General features: G+C 54.3%; 2 protein-coding genes across 2 annotated transcripts; one reads left to right on the top strand and one right to left on the bottom strand.

Moving 5' to 3' along the window:
• The first annotated feature begins 269 nt into the window (after positions 1-269).
• WDR38 (WD repeat domain 38) lies at positions 270-4332 on the top strand. The gene is given in 13 exon segments (XM_007113870.2): positions 270-301; positions 303-336; positions 1238-1314; positions 2162-2226; positions 2355-2429; positions 2544-2641; positions 2997-3034; positions 3036-3075; positions 3282-3413; positions 3543-3560; positions 3562-3693; positions 4118-4165; positions 4258-4332. Coding segments are annotated over 13 exon segments (864 nt in total).
• Positions 4333-4813: 481 nt separating this feature from the next.
• RPL35 (ribosomal protein L35) lies at positions 4814-9741 on the bottom strand. Its single transcript, XM_007113866.4, has 4 exons — positions 9682-9741; positions 9073-9209; positions 7828-7909; positions 4814-4995 (listed from the first exon to the last, which is right to left on the bottom strand). The coding sequence occupies exons 1-4, from the start codon at positions 9682-9684 to the stop codon at positions 4846-4848; spliced, it is 372 nt and encodes a 123-aa protein (XP_007113928.1). The 5' UTR covers positions 9685-9741; the 3' UTR covers positions 4814-4845.
• Positions 9742-11573: the final 1832 nt, after the last annotated feature.

Here is an 11573-nt window from a genome sequence, read left to right as displayed (position 1 = left end):
CGACTGGCAGGGAAATCCCTTCTTGGAGCCATCCGCGGTCCAGTCTGCTGCTGCCCCACCTCCCCCGGGCTGACAACAGTCTCTCCTAGGCTCTCTCCTCTCATGGTTTCCCAGAGACCCCACAGCGGCTGCGCGCCCCGCCCCGATTGCCATGGAGACGGCTTATACACAGTTTCACCCTTCCCCTCCACCTTGTCCTAAGTAGGGACGGCAGGCCCGACCAGCACCCGCCTAGGAGGGAGCCCGCGGGGGCGGGCGGCCATGGGCCCATGAACAGCAGGGCCCCAGGGACGCTGGCCGTGGAGAGTGAAATTCTTCGGCCAGCACCGCGGGGAGGTGAGGCCCTGTAGATCTCTGCCCAGATCTTAGGTTTCTTGGCTTTAGAGTGGTTTCTGGTTCTGTGTAGTGGGAGCCCGAGTGTTCTCTGGGCTCCAGTTGCAGAATGGGCTCTAGAATTCTAAGCACTGGTTCCACAGGGGGCTCAAACTCCTGGCTGATTCCAGTGCTCTTTGGACTCTGGCTTAAGAGGGAACTCAGGGCTTAGAGTAGATTTTGAACTAGTTCTGGGCTTCAGCTCTAGAAGGGGCTCTTGGCTTCTAGACAAGGCTCCAGCCTCTGGCTTCAGTGAGGGCTCGCTCTGAACTTCAGGTTCTCTTTTTTTTTTTTTTTTTTTTTTTTTTTTAATTTTTGGCTGTGTTGGGTCTTCGTTGTTGCGCACGGGTTTTCTTTAGTTGCGTCGAGTGGGTGCTACTCTTTGTTGCGATGTGCGGGCTTCTCATTGCGGTGGCTTCTCTTGTTGTGGAGCACGGGCTCTAGGCGTGCAGGCTTCAGTAGCTGTGGCACGCGGGCTCTAAAGCGCAGGCTCAGTAGTTGTGGCGCACGGGCTTAGTTGCTCCGTGGCATGTGGGATCTTCCCAGACCAGGGCTTGAACCCGTGTGCCCTGCATTGGCAGGTGGATTCTTAACCACTGCGCCACCAGGGAAGCCCCAGGCTCTGGTCTTACAGGACAGCAGAGAGGGCTCCAAGCTCTTGGCTCTCCTGCAGGGTGGTTCCTGAGTTCTGGTTGTTGAGAGAGGCCTGAAGTCAAAGCTCCAACCCCAGGCTCCTGGGGCAGTATTTATGGCTGGCCCAGGAGTCTGGGGTTAGGGATGAGCAGAAAGATGTTTCTTGCCCCAGGATAGGACTTGTGTGCTCTCCTTGCAGGTCAACTCTTCTGCCTTCTCTCCCGATGGCCAGAAGCTGCTCACAGCCTCCGAGGACGGCTGTGTATATGGATGGGAGACCCAGAGTGGGCAGCTGCTGCGGAGACACAGGTGGGGCTCTTCACCCCAGATGGGGAGACTGAGGCCTATGGCCTCAGTTGTTGTGGCTTCCTACAGAGCCTACCACAACGACCTCTGACATCTGAGCTGAGCATCAATGCCAGACAGCCAGGGCAGGGCAGGGCAGGGGCAGGAGGGCAAGGAGACAGGACCTGGTCCCTGGGGTCCTGAGCCTCTGACTCTGACAGACTTGGCCTCAAATCCTACCGCTTAAAAAAAAAAAAAACTTAAAAAATCTACATAATACCCTATTAACCATTTAAAAGTGTACAGCTTCATTCACACTGTTGTGCACCTAGCTTCCAGAACTCTCTTCATATCTTGCAAAACTGAAACTATACCCATTAAACTCCCCATTCCTCCCTTTTCCCAGCCCCTGACAACCACTGTCCTGCCTTCTGTCTCCAATTTGACTAAGTACAATACCTAGTATAAGTGGAATCATACACTATTTCTTTTGGTGACTGATTTCACTTAGCATAATGTCCTTAAGGTTCATCTATGTTTACCCACTTTTTTGACTGTGATTGAACTCAAGTCATGTCACCTTCTCTGCACCTCTTATGTCCTCTTCAGAATGGGGATAATAGTTGCTACCCTATAGGATGAGATAATGCAAGCAAAGTGCCTGGCACCCAGTAACAACTCAGTAGACGCAACTTATGATTATTAAGGCAAGAAAAAACAAATCTGGTAATTATAAGGCAGATTGATTCATGTTGTAATAGGGAAAGTCCAGGGGCTGGGGAGCTCAAAGAGGGTAATGAACCTACGCTGGGCTCTCAAGGAGTTTCCGGGAGGGGCTTGCATTTGATTTGGGTATTGATCTTCCAAATAGGCAAACTGAGTTGGGCATTCCAGACCAAGGCATAGAAGCCCAGGAATTTTCCAGGTGGCTGGAGGGTGAGGGTTAGAAGGAAGTGAGGAGAGGCGAGGTAGGCAAGGAGACTGAAGAAATTAGCAGGGGTTGGACTGCAAGGGCCAGAGGTGGAACACAGTGCCCCGGTACTTGACCACGGCCACCCACCCAGGCCCCGTGAGGATCTGCCGCTTCTCCCCCATCTGCCTGTGGGATGTAGAAGCCAAGTGTCTGCAGGGCCTACAGGGTGAGTGGGCTGGGTGGGACTGGGAGCCAAGCAGCCAGGCCTGGGTTCCCTTTCGGACCCTGCTGTGTCCTGTGCCACCTCACCCCTGCCTCGCCGCCTGGCCGGTGCCTGCAGGTCACCAGCGGAGTGTGGAGACCATCAGCTTCAGCCCTGACTCAAACCAACTGGCATCAGGCGGCTGGGACAAGAGGGTGATGCTCTGGGAGGTGGAGGTAGGTGGAGGGGCAGCCAGTGAGGCCTGGAATCCAGGGATGCACACCGTCCACAGTGGCCACACTTTCCAACTGGGAAAGGTTGTTCGTCTTCCCCACACCCGGCATCCCATCCCCTTGAATCTGGCTGCAGCTACCTCCCCAGGTCCCCTCCCCCCACCCTCGTGCCTCAATCAAGACCTCTGCCATGAGGTTCCCCCTGGCTGTACTACCCTCCTCTCCTGCCAAGGCCCGGGAAGCCTCCCCTAACCCCTATGCTGCATCACACTACCCAGGCAGCCCCACAAGGAGGGCCTGGGTCTGACCCACCTGCGGCAGAGAACCTGGCACGCAGCCTCTGGGCTCTTTCCTCCAGTCAGGCCAGGCGCTGCGCCACTTGGTGGGACACCGAGACTGTCCCAAGCAGTGACTTCGCACCCAGCTCAGACTGCTTGGTGAGCCACACCTCTGCCCAGGCCCCACCTCAGTGGCCTAACAGTGGTTAGAATTCTACACCTTGACAGTGACTTGGCTCTTCTGAGCCTGTCCCCTCCTCTGTAAGATGGGGATTCAGCAGGGCTTGGTGAGATGTTGCCTGCTTTCTGTGAGCCTAGCCAGTCGAGGAACCGGGAGGCGCCATGCTCATGGCGGCTGTCTGCAGGCCACCGGCTCTTGGGATTCCACCACCTGCACGTGGGACCTTCGGGCAGGGACCCCACTGATCTTCCACCAGGAGCTGGAGGGCCACAGTGGCAACATCAGCTGACTGTGCTACTCAGCATCTGGCCTGTTGGTGGGCTGGGCTGCCTAGGTTCCAGGGTGGCCCCTTGCTGACTACAACTCTTTTTGAGGGTCACAGGCCATTTTGGGGGCAGAGTATGCAGGCCCCAAACCTCTATGCTTAGAGCTGTCTGCTGTCCAGGGGTCCAGCTCCTGGGACAAAGACTACCCACACCTGGAAGCCCTCAACCGGAAGCCTGCCTGTCCAGCTCAAGGGCCACATCACTTGGGTGAAGAGCAGAGCTTTCTCCCCTGATGGGCTGCAGCTGGCCACCACTGGCTACTCCCACATGGTAACCCCACCCCATCAGGCCTTCCTTCCTGCGAACTCCTACCCCACATCCTCCCTACCGGAGCCCTCAGCACCCCATGTCCAGAAATGTCCACATCCCTATCTGCCCTAAATAGGAGGCTACCAAGGGCAGGACCCAGGTGCCAACCACTTCCTTACCGAATGCCTGGCACTAAGGTCTGCACTGGCCCAAATGTTAGTGGCACTGACATTTCTATGACTCAGCTTCAGGGGAAAGTAAAGTATTGCGCTGAATTTCTGCCATCAGCTATTACGCAGCCCTTGTTAAACACACCTCACAGACAACAAAACCCAGATCAAGAAGTTAACATGTTGGCTAAGACTCACCCCAAGGTGATTTTGTCAAAGACTTGCCAGACTTGCCTATGAGACTTCCCTACCCTCTAGCTTGTTTTGATTTCCAGGTCAAAGTCTGGGACTGCAATACAGGAAAGTGCATTGAGACCCTGAAGGTAAGGTCTGTGGCTACAGCAAACAAGGGTGCAGAGGAAGGCCTGCTAGGGGAGGCCTGCACCCCCCGAGCCCCATACCATGCTTTTCGCAGGGAGTCCTGGATGTGGCCTATGCCTGTGCATTTATCCCAGATGGGAAACTCTTAGTGTCTGGAGCTGCTGCTTAGGGAAAATGACAAGTTCACTGCAAATCACCCAGAGCTGCTCAAACAGAACTTCACTACCGATGGCTCTCAAGACCTTCCACCCCTGCTTCTCCCTGCCCAGGGGGCACAGGACCAAAGTAACCATAAGAGAGTGCCCAACAGGCCCCTGTGGCCAGGGCCGCCAACAGCAGCAGGCCAGCCTGCCGGGATCCATTAGACACCCGGTAACCATAACCAGGGCCGCACCAGCCCATCTCTCCAGCACTTAGTCGAAACCCCTATAAACACAAAGCAACACCAGTCCGTTTGTTTGTTTTATTGACAGCTGGACGCTCAGGCCTTGACCGCGTACTTCCGGAGTGGGTACAGCCGCTCCTTCCGCTGCTGCTTCTTGGTCTTCAGGTTCTCTTCGTGTTTGTTGAGCTGGCGGCGCATGGCACGCATTTTCTTGGGCCGCAGATCCAGGGGCTTGTACTTCTTGCCCTACACAAAGCAACACCAGTCCGTTTGTTTGTTTTATTGACAGCTGGACGCTCAGGCCTTGACCGCGTACTTCCGGAGTGGGTACAGCCGCTCCTTCCGCTGCTGCTTCTTGGTCTTCAGGTTCTCTTCGTGTTTGTTGAGCCGGCGGCGCATGGCACGCGTTTTCTTGGGCCGCAGATCCAGGGGCTTGTACTTCTTGCCCTGGGTGAGGGGGAGCAGGGGAACATGAGGAGCAGGGCCTGGGAGCTACTGCGGTAGCTAAGGAAGCCACGGAGTCGGAACTGAGATGCTGGGACGTGCCTGGGGAGATGCAAGCGTGAGGAGCTGTATGACACCCAGCCCAGGAGGGGACTGGAGACTGAAGTGTTGCCAGGCTATACTTTGCTTCCTAGCTCTTTAATTCCCTCAAGTTCAAGGTTGGGAAGGCCTGTCCTCATTTTCTTTAAGTATATTGATTTGCTGGGCTAAGAAGTAATTTTGCCCAAATCTCAGCGAAGCTGTAGTGGAACTTGGGGCGCACACCCAAGTCAACCCACTCCCTACTTGGTGCTCTTTTCACCAGATTGCCAGCCGTGGAGTCAATGTCACACCCCAACCCAGCAAGGGATGTTTGGTACCCACCAAGCCCTGGGGGCATTTCCTGTTATCTTGGCTTAAATTATGTGTGTGTGTATGGGAGGGTGAGATGTGCAGCTTAAGCTGGTGCTCAATTTATCTGAAGGACCTGCCAGGTACCTGTGGTGACATTCCCACCGAACACATGCATCTCAGAGGGAAGATCTGGCTTGGCCAAGACCATCCTGCTACGAGGGGCAAAGCCCCCCTTCCTGACTTGGCTCCCGCTCTCAGACCTTTATCAAGGCTTTGTCTCTCCATCTCCGCTACCACTCCTTCCCGACCCACTTCCTCCTCAGTGAGGAGTCTAGGCTAAGGCAGCTCTCTCATGGTCCCCTTTGTTCTGCAAAGGTCCCCTGGGGCCTCTTCAGTTTGAGGCCTTGTGCTGGGTGCTGGCTTAGCTACAAATGAGACCTGCTCCCTGCTCAAGGAGCTCCCAGCGCAGCGGAAAACAAGTGGTGCATCAGCGTGGAGGAGGAAAGAGATTAAGGAAGGTTTCACCTAAATGACTGACAACAGCCTTGAAAGCAACCGGCACGTCAACTGAAAGAGAAACCAGAGTGGGCACAAAAGCCCTCAAGAGTGACAGCTCAGGCTGGGAGCTGCCAACAGCCTGGAGGGGTAGGCACATGTCAGGCGTATGTGAGCTAAGCGGGGTTCGGGTCATGAACAGCCTCAGTGCAGAGAACTGCAGGGAAAAAGCTAAGCAGGAGATGAGGGCAAGCTCTGGGGGGGACCTGGAAGCATGAATGTCTGTCCACCCACATCTCTCATATCAGTTGCTACAGGTCAGGGCTTCATCTGTTTCCAATTTACCAAGCACCTTAGAGCTCTGCTGTCCAAGAATGGCCACTAGCCACACACACTGTTTACATCCTTCAGTCACTGTGGCCACACAAGTGCTTAATAGGCACGCATGGCCACAGGTTACTGTATCGAACATCAACATCTCTCATACAGAGACCTTACCTCTATCTCCAGGAGTCCTGCCGGGCTGTTTGGGGGAGTGTACTCATTGGATGGTCACGAAGGCAATTTTTCCAGGCCACAACTCTACATGGTCCCCTCAGAGCCTGATGAAAGCTCCAGACCCAATTCTCAGAAATACGTTCCCCCACACAAATGCACACACGTCCAGGGGTGGCAGCAACCCTCCCCCACAGGCTGTTGTTCCCTGGGCAGCTAGCCCAGGCACACCATGATGACTTTTTTGATGTGTCAAACCCTCCAGTCATTCAAACACTAATTTGGGTATTGATATGAAGCCATTCTGCAGATGCTATCAAAGCCCCTAATCAGTCAGCTTTAATCAAGAGATTATCCAGAGTAATCTGGGTGGGCCTGACCCAATCAGTTGAAAGGCCTTAAAGGCAGGGCTGTGGCTTTCCCCAAGAAATCCACCTGAGGGCAGCAGCTTCAACCAAACCTTGAGCTCCAGCTTGCTCACGGATCCTCTCTTCCCGACAAGTGTGCCCCCTACCATCAAACAAGCCATTTCCTTGTAATAAACCAAATGTGTGCATACACAGTATATATAAAATCTCCTACTGGTTCCACTTCACAGCTTGAACCCTGACAACACTAATTTTAGGCACAAGACCAGAAAATGATTGTAAAAATTCTAGGCTGAGTGAGGGGCAGGCACCTGTGGAAAATCTCCAGGAAGCACTCAATCCACCCTTACCAAGACATGGTATGGAACCTAGGCCCAATCCATTTACTGTAGGTGGCGCTGGGCAACTTAACCTCTCTAAGCGTTGAGGTCCTCATTTGAAAAATGAGGATACCAGATGCTTGGCAGTGACGGACAGTGCTAGCAAGACCATTAAAACATTTAAACAAGACTGCCCAGGGCTTCCCTGGTGGCACAGTGGTTGAGAGTCCACCTGCCGATGCAGGGGACACGGGTTCGTGCCCCGGTCCGGGAAGATCCCACATGCCGCGGAGTGGCTAAGCCCGTGAGCCATGGCCGCTGAGCCTGGTGGCGCAGTGGTTGAGAGTCCGCCTGCCAATGCAGGGGACCTGGGTTCGTGTCCCAGTCCGGGAAGATTCCCACATGTCGCGGAGCGGCTGGGCCCGTGAGCCATGGCCGCGGAGCCTGTGCCCCGCAATGGGAGAGGCCAAAACAGTGAGGGCCCCCCGTCCCAAAAAAAAAAAAAAAAAAAAAAAAAAAAAAAGACTGCCCAAACTCAGCTGGTGAGGTTTTATTCAAAACCCATCTCCAGCCAGACTCCCACATCTTTGATTTCATGACAACTGCAGCCCCAAGGAAATGCAGTCTGCATGCCATATGCTAGTAAGAGGCGAACACATCCACAAGCTGAGAAGTCTCTAGAAAGCCCAGTCCCAAGTACCCCAGCAGGAGAAGCTCGCCATACTGCCCCTCTAGCCAAGCACCACCCTCCCTTAGCCACTAACCTTATAGAATTTCCTGAGGTTCTCTTTCTGAGTCTGGTTAATGACGGTGAGTACACGGGCGATGGATTTGCGAACAACTCGTCTACAAAACAGAGACATTGATAAAGATGGGGAAGACACACAGCACTCCCCAAGGTATCTATTTCAGGGCCTGACCCAGATGTCTTAAGGCAGGGGCATTCCCCATCAGTTCACCCACATTCACCCAGGAGGTACCTAACCCAGCCCAGGAGGAAGGTGTTCTGGAGGGAAGAGAGACAACAGATGAGTATCCCAGGAGTGGGGACATGGAACGGCTGGCACATCCAGTGCTTTCGAAGAGTTATGAAGTATTCACTGAGGAGGCTTAATGAGGAGAGGTGAAGGGCAGATCAGGAAAGATCTCTCATCCCAGGCCATATATCCTGAGGGATATGAAGACGACCTAACCAATGCCGATCTGAATGAGCTTACTGGAGGGAAGCGTGCCACAAGCTGGGCAACCAAGTTAAGCTTAGGGAGTCACAGGAGGGGCCATTGGGGAGGGGACAAGGCTGAAGACAGGAACAGGCTGGGGATAAGTGAATCTGCAGTCATGTTGAATATGAGGGCTGCTTAGTAAATGACTGGTAAACACAGTCTTGAGGATTCAGCATGCACCACCACAGGAAAATTATTGGGTGCCCATTTTATAAAAGAGGAAAGAAAAACCTGGGTGGTGAGCCAATCTACCCACCAAGTAGGATGTGGCAGAAGCGGAATTTATGCCCAGGTTGACTAACTCCAAATCCATGCTCCTTTCACAAATCTTGATTCTTGCTCTATGTACATCAGTAAGTTACACTACAACTCAAGTAAGGGGTGCAAGGGATCCCTCAACCAAGTGAGGGAGGATGAGGAAAAAAATCCAAGTGCTGGTGGGAGGTAGGAGAAAGGGGTCAATGAGACATTAGAAGGTACCATCAAAATGAGTCTTCAGGGACACCCAGTTCTTTCTCCAGCCAGAGAAGTTGAAGGAGGTTACTCCAGGCAAAAGGACCACAGGTCAAAGGCAGGTAAAGGCAGCAGGTCACCACGCACCTGGGCGTGAGCAAGGGGAGCCTAGAGAGGCTGGCAAGGAAGGGCACGACATTCCGACCCACGGATGCATGCAATGGGCACTTAAACGGACAGCTCTTTAAGCCAACTTCGAAAATCCACAAATGTTCCCGACGCGTATGTATTCCCCACGCCCAGAGGGCCGTAGTCTGGCCTCCCGTCACTTACATCTTGGAGAGTTTGGAAGCCGCGCCGCCTGTTACTTTAGCCACGCGTAGCTGGGACAGCTCCACTTTCAGGTCCTCCAGCTGTTTCAGCAGCTCCTCCTTCTTCTTGCCGCGAAGGTCTCGAGCCTTAATCTTGGCCTGAGCGAAAGAAAGGGTCTGGGTCAAACACCCGGCGGGGCGGTCTCCCCCTCGGCCACTTACCGAGACTTCCACCAGCCATCGTCCCCTCCACCTGCGTCGTAATCAGCCCCTGGAGGGCGCGCGCCTCGCCCTCGGCCAGGAGTGCGCTGGAGGCCCAGCACTACCGTGCCTTGGGCAGGGTAACCCAGACCGCAGCAGGCGCGCTCTCGCCCAGCCCTGCTGCGAGGCTGGGCCACTACCCCCACTCCGCAGAGGGAAAGACGGAAGCCCCGGCAGCGCGCGCGCACCTCTCCTAGTCTAGGCCTGCGTGAGGAGAAAGCGAGAGGCCGGCTGGGGCGGCGCTAGGCCATTCCGCAGGGCCTCCCACAGGCCGGGTTGGTAGATGGGCTCTCAGGATTCGCCACGCGCCCCCCACCCCAGCCCCTGAGCCCCACAGCGCGCGGATGGCGCCCGATTGCCCTACACTCACCATGACTGGGGAGTCAACCTCCGCCGCCTTCTCGGAGGGAAAGAGGAAGGGGCGGGGCTGACCTCCACAACTACCGGGGGTGTCATTTTAAAAAGGAAAGAGGGAGGGGGCTCTGTCTGAGGGGAAGGGAAATGCTTGCACTTGCCCAATGCTGAAGGAACCTTGGGTAAGGTAGCAGGTGTATACATGCCGCTGACCTGCTCCGGAGCTCAGGGAAAGAGGAAGGGGCGGGGCTGACCTCCACAACTACAGCCGGGTGGCGGCGGCCGTGGCCAATAACGCTGGCCGGGGAGCCCTGGCTCCGCCCCTGCCGCCCCACCCCCGCGCGAGGAAATCTGTGGTCCGGCCCGCCGAGCCCCGCCCCGAGGAGCCGGAGACCCGCCCGGCAGTGCCCGAGTCTTCCCGCGCGCTGGAGAATACTTGGGTTCGGTGTATTGCCCAGAGCAGCGCTGTGGGGAAATCGAGGCCTGGCGTGGCGGCGATTTACTGGACTAGTAAGGACTCGGATTCATCCATTCATTTATTCGTTCATTCATTCATTTGGTAAACCTTTGCAGGTCGCCCAGTCTGTGCTACTCCGAGCTGGGCGCCGGTGTTCCGGGGGTACAGGGGATGAAGGTTGAGGGTTTTCAAAGATGAATTAACATGGCCTCTGCCTTGGAGGAATTTAAAGTCCAAGGTGGGCGGGGAAGGGCGGGGTCAGACAACTATAACCCAACTGCATAAAAATTCTAGTGGAGACAGCATGCGTTACGGGAAAGAGCATTCATGGCCTTTTCTTAGTGAACCTGACCCGGTTTCAAATTCTTATCCTGTTGCCTGGTGCTAGCTGACTCTCCGCAAATCCCTTCCCCTCCCTGAGTCTTAGTTTTCTCACCTGTGATATGGGGTATTTATAAGGATCAGGAAGATAACATGTAAAACTCTTAGCACAAGACCTGATGCAGGCCTTCTCTGGCGGTCCAGCGGTTAAGACTCTGAAGTTCCAATGCAGGGGGCAGAGGTTCCATCCCTGGTCGGGGAACTAAGATCCCACATGCCGTGGGGCACGGCCAACAAAGCAAAACACCTGATGCATAACAAGCGCTCAAAATATCACCATCAATATTCCCAGCTGAATGAAAACCTGAGGTGGCCTGAAAGTTAAAGGGGGGATTTCACAAGGGGAAGTGCTCAGGATTTCTGACTGGACGGTTGCATTGTTGCCCCAACCAGCAAGCATGAATCTGTGCTCCAGTGTCACTCCATTGCCCTTAAAAAAGGCACACCCACACGTTAGAGCTCTAGTTAAAGCCAGGTTATCCCCTTGCTGCTGTCACGTGTCTCCTCCAGGAAGCCTTCTCCCATCCCCTTATGGGTTTCCGTTAATGGATCGTAGCCTTGGACTAAATTGGGACACAGACCCCCACCCCTTGTGTGCGGAGCTTTCTGGGCAATCCTCTTTAGCCCCAAACATACTGAATTAAAATAAACTTATGTGTCTATTTCCACAGCCAGCCTGGAAGTTCCCCAGGGGTCAGAACCATGGCTGACACCTGGTTTGGTTTTTCTCATCTCCAGGCCCAGCATATATGGATGCTTGTTGGATGAACTGAATTAATGAGCTTTGCCCAAGATCACGGGGAGGCATGCTTCCAGGAAGTGGAGGGAGGTGGGGAAGAGAGAGCAGAGGACATTCTTGGCATGGATTAGTCTTAAATGTAAGTTGAATGGTGCACAGGGACTTGACTGTCATATTTTCCAAATGCTTATAGTTCTATTAAAGGTAATGATTGTGTACATCTTTTCTGAACTTGAAGTCACCTATGACTACCCTGTTTCTCTTACATGCCACATCCAACCCACTCCCAAATTCTGCAGCCTCTTTCTTCAAAATACCCAACCTCTTCCCA

Source organism: Physeter macrocephalus, chromosome 9, assembly GCF_002837175.3.
Source record: "Physeter macrocephalus isolate SW-GA chromosome 9, ASM283717v5, whole genome shotgun sequence".
Classification (NCBI taxonomy): Eukaryota; Metazoa; Chordata; class Mammalia; order Artiodactyla; family Physeteridae; genus Physeter; species Physeter macrocephalus.
The sequence above is the reverse complement of the archived record's forward strand: the minus strand, read 5'-3'. Positions and strand labels throughout refer to the sequence as shown.

Bases quoted from the DNA above. Each gene is read 5' to 3' on its own strand.
- RPL35 (XM_007113866.4), bottom strand. The intron at 7,910-9,072 runs GTAAGTGACGGG...TCTGTTTTGTAG, and splicing joins GCTTCCAAACTCTCCAAGAT to ACGAGTTGTTCGCAAATCCA. The intron at 4,996-7,827 runs GTTAGTGGCTAA...CCCCTCACCCAG, and splicing joins ACCTCAGGAAATTCTATAAG to GGCAAGAAGTACAAGCCCCT.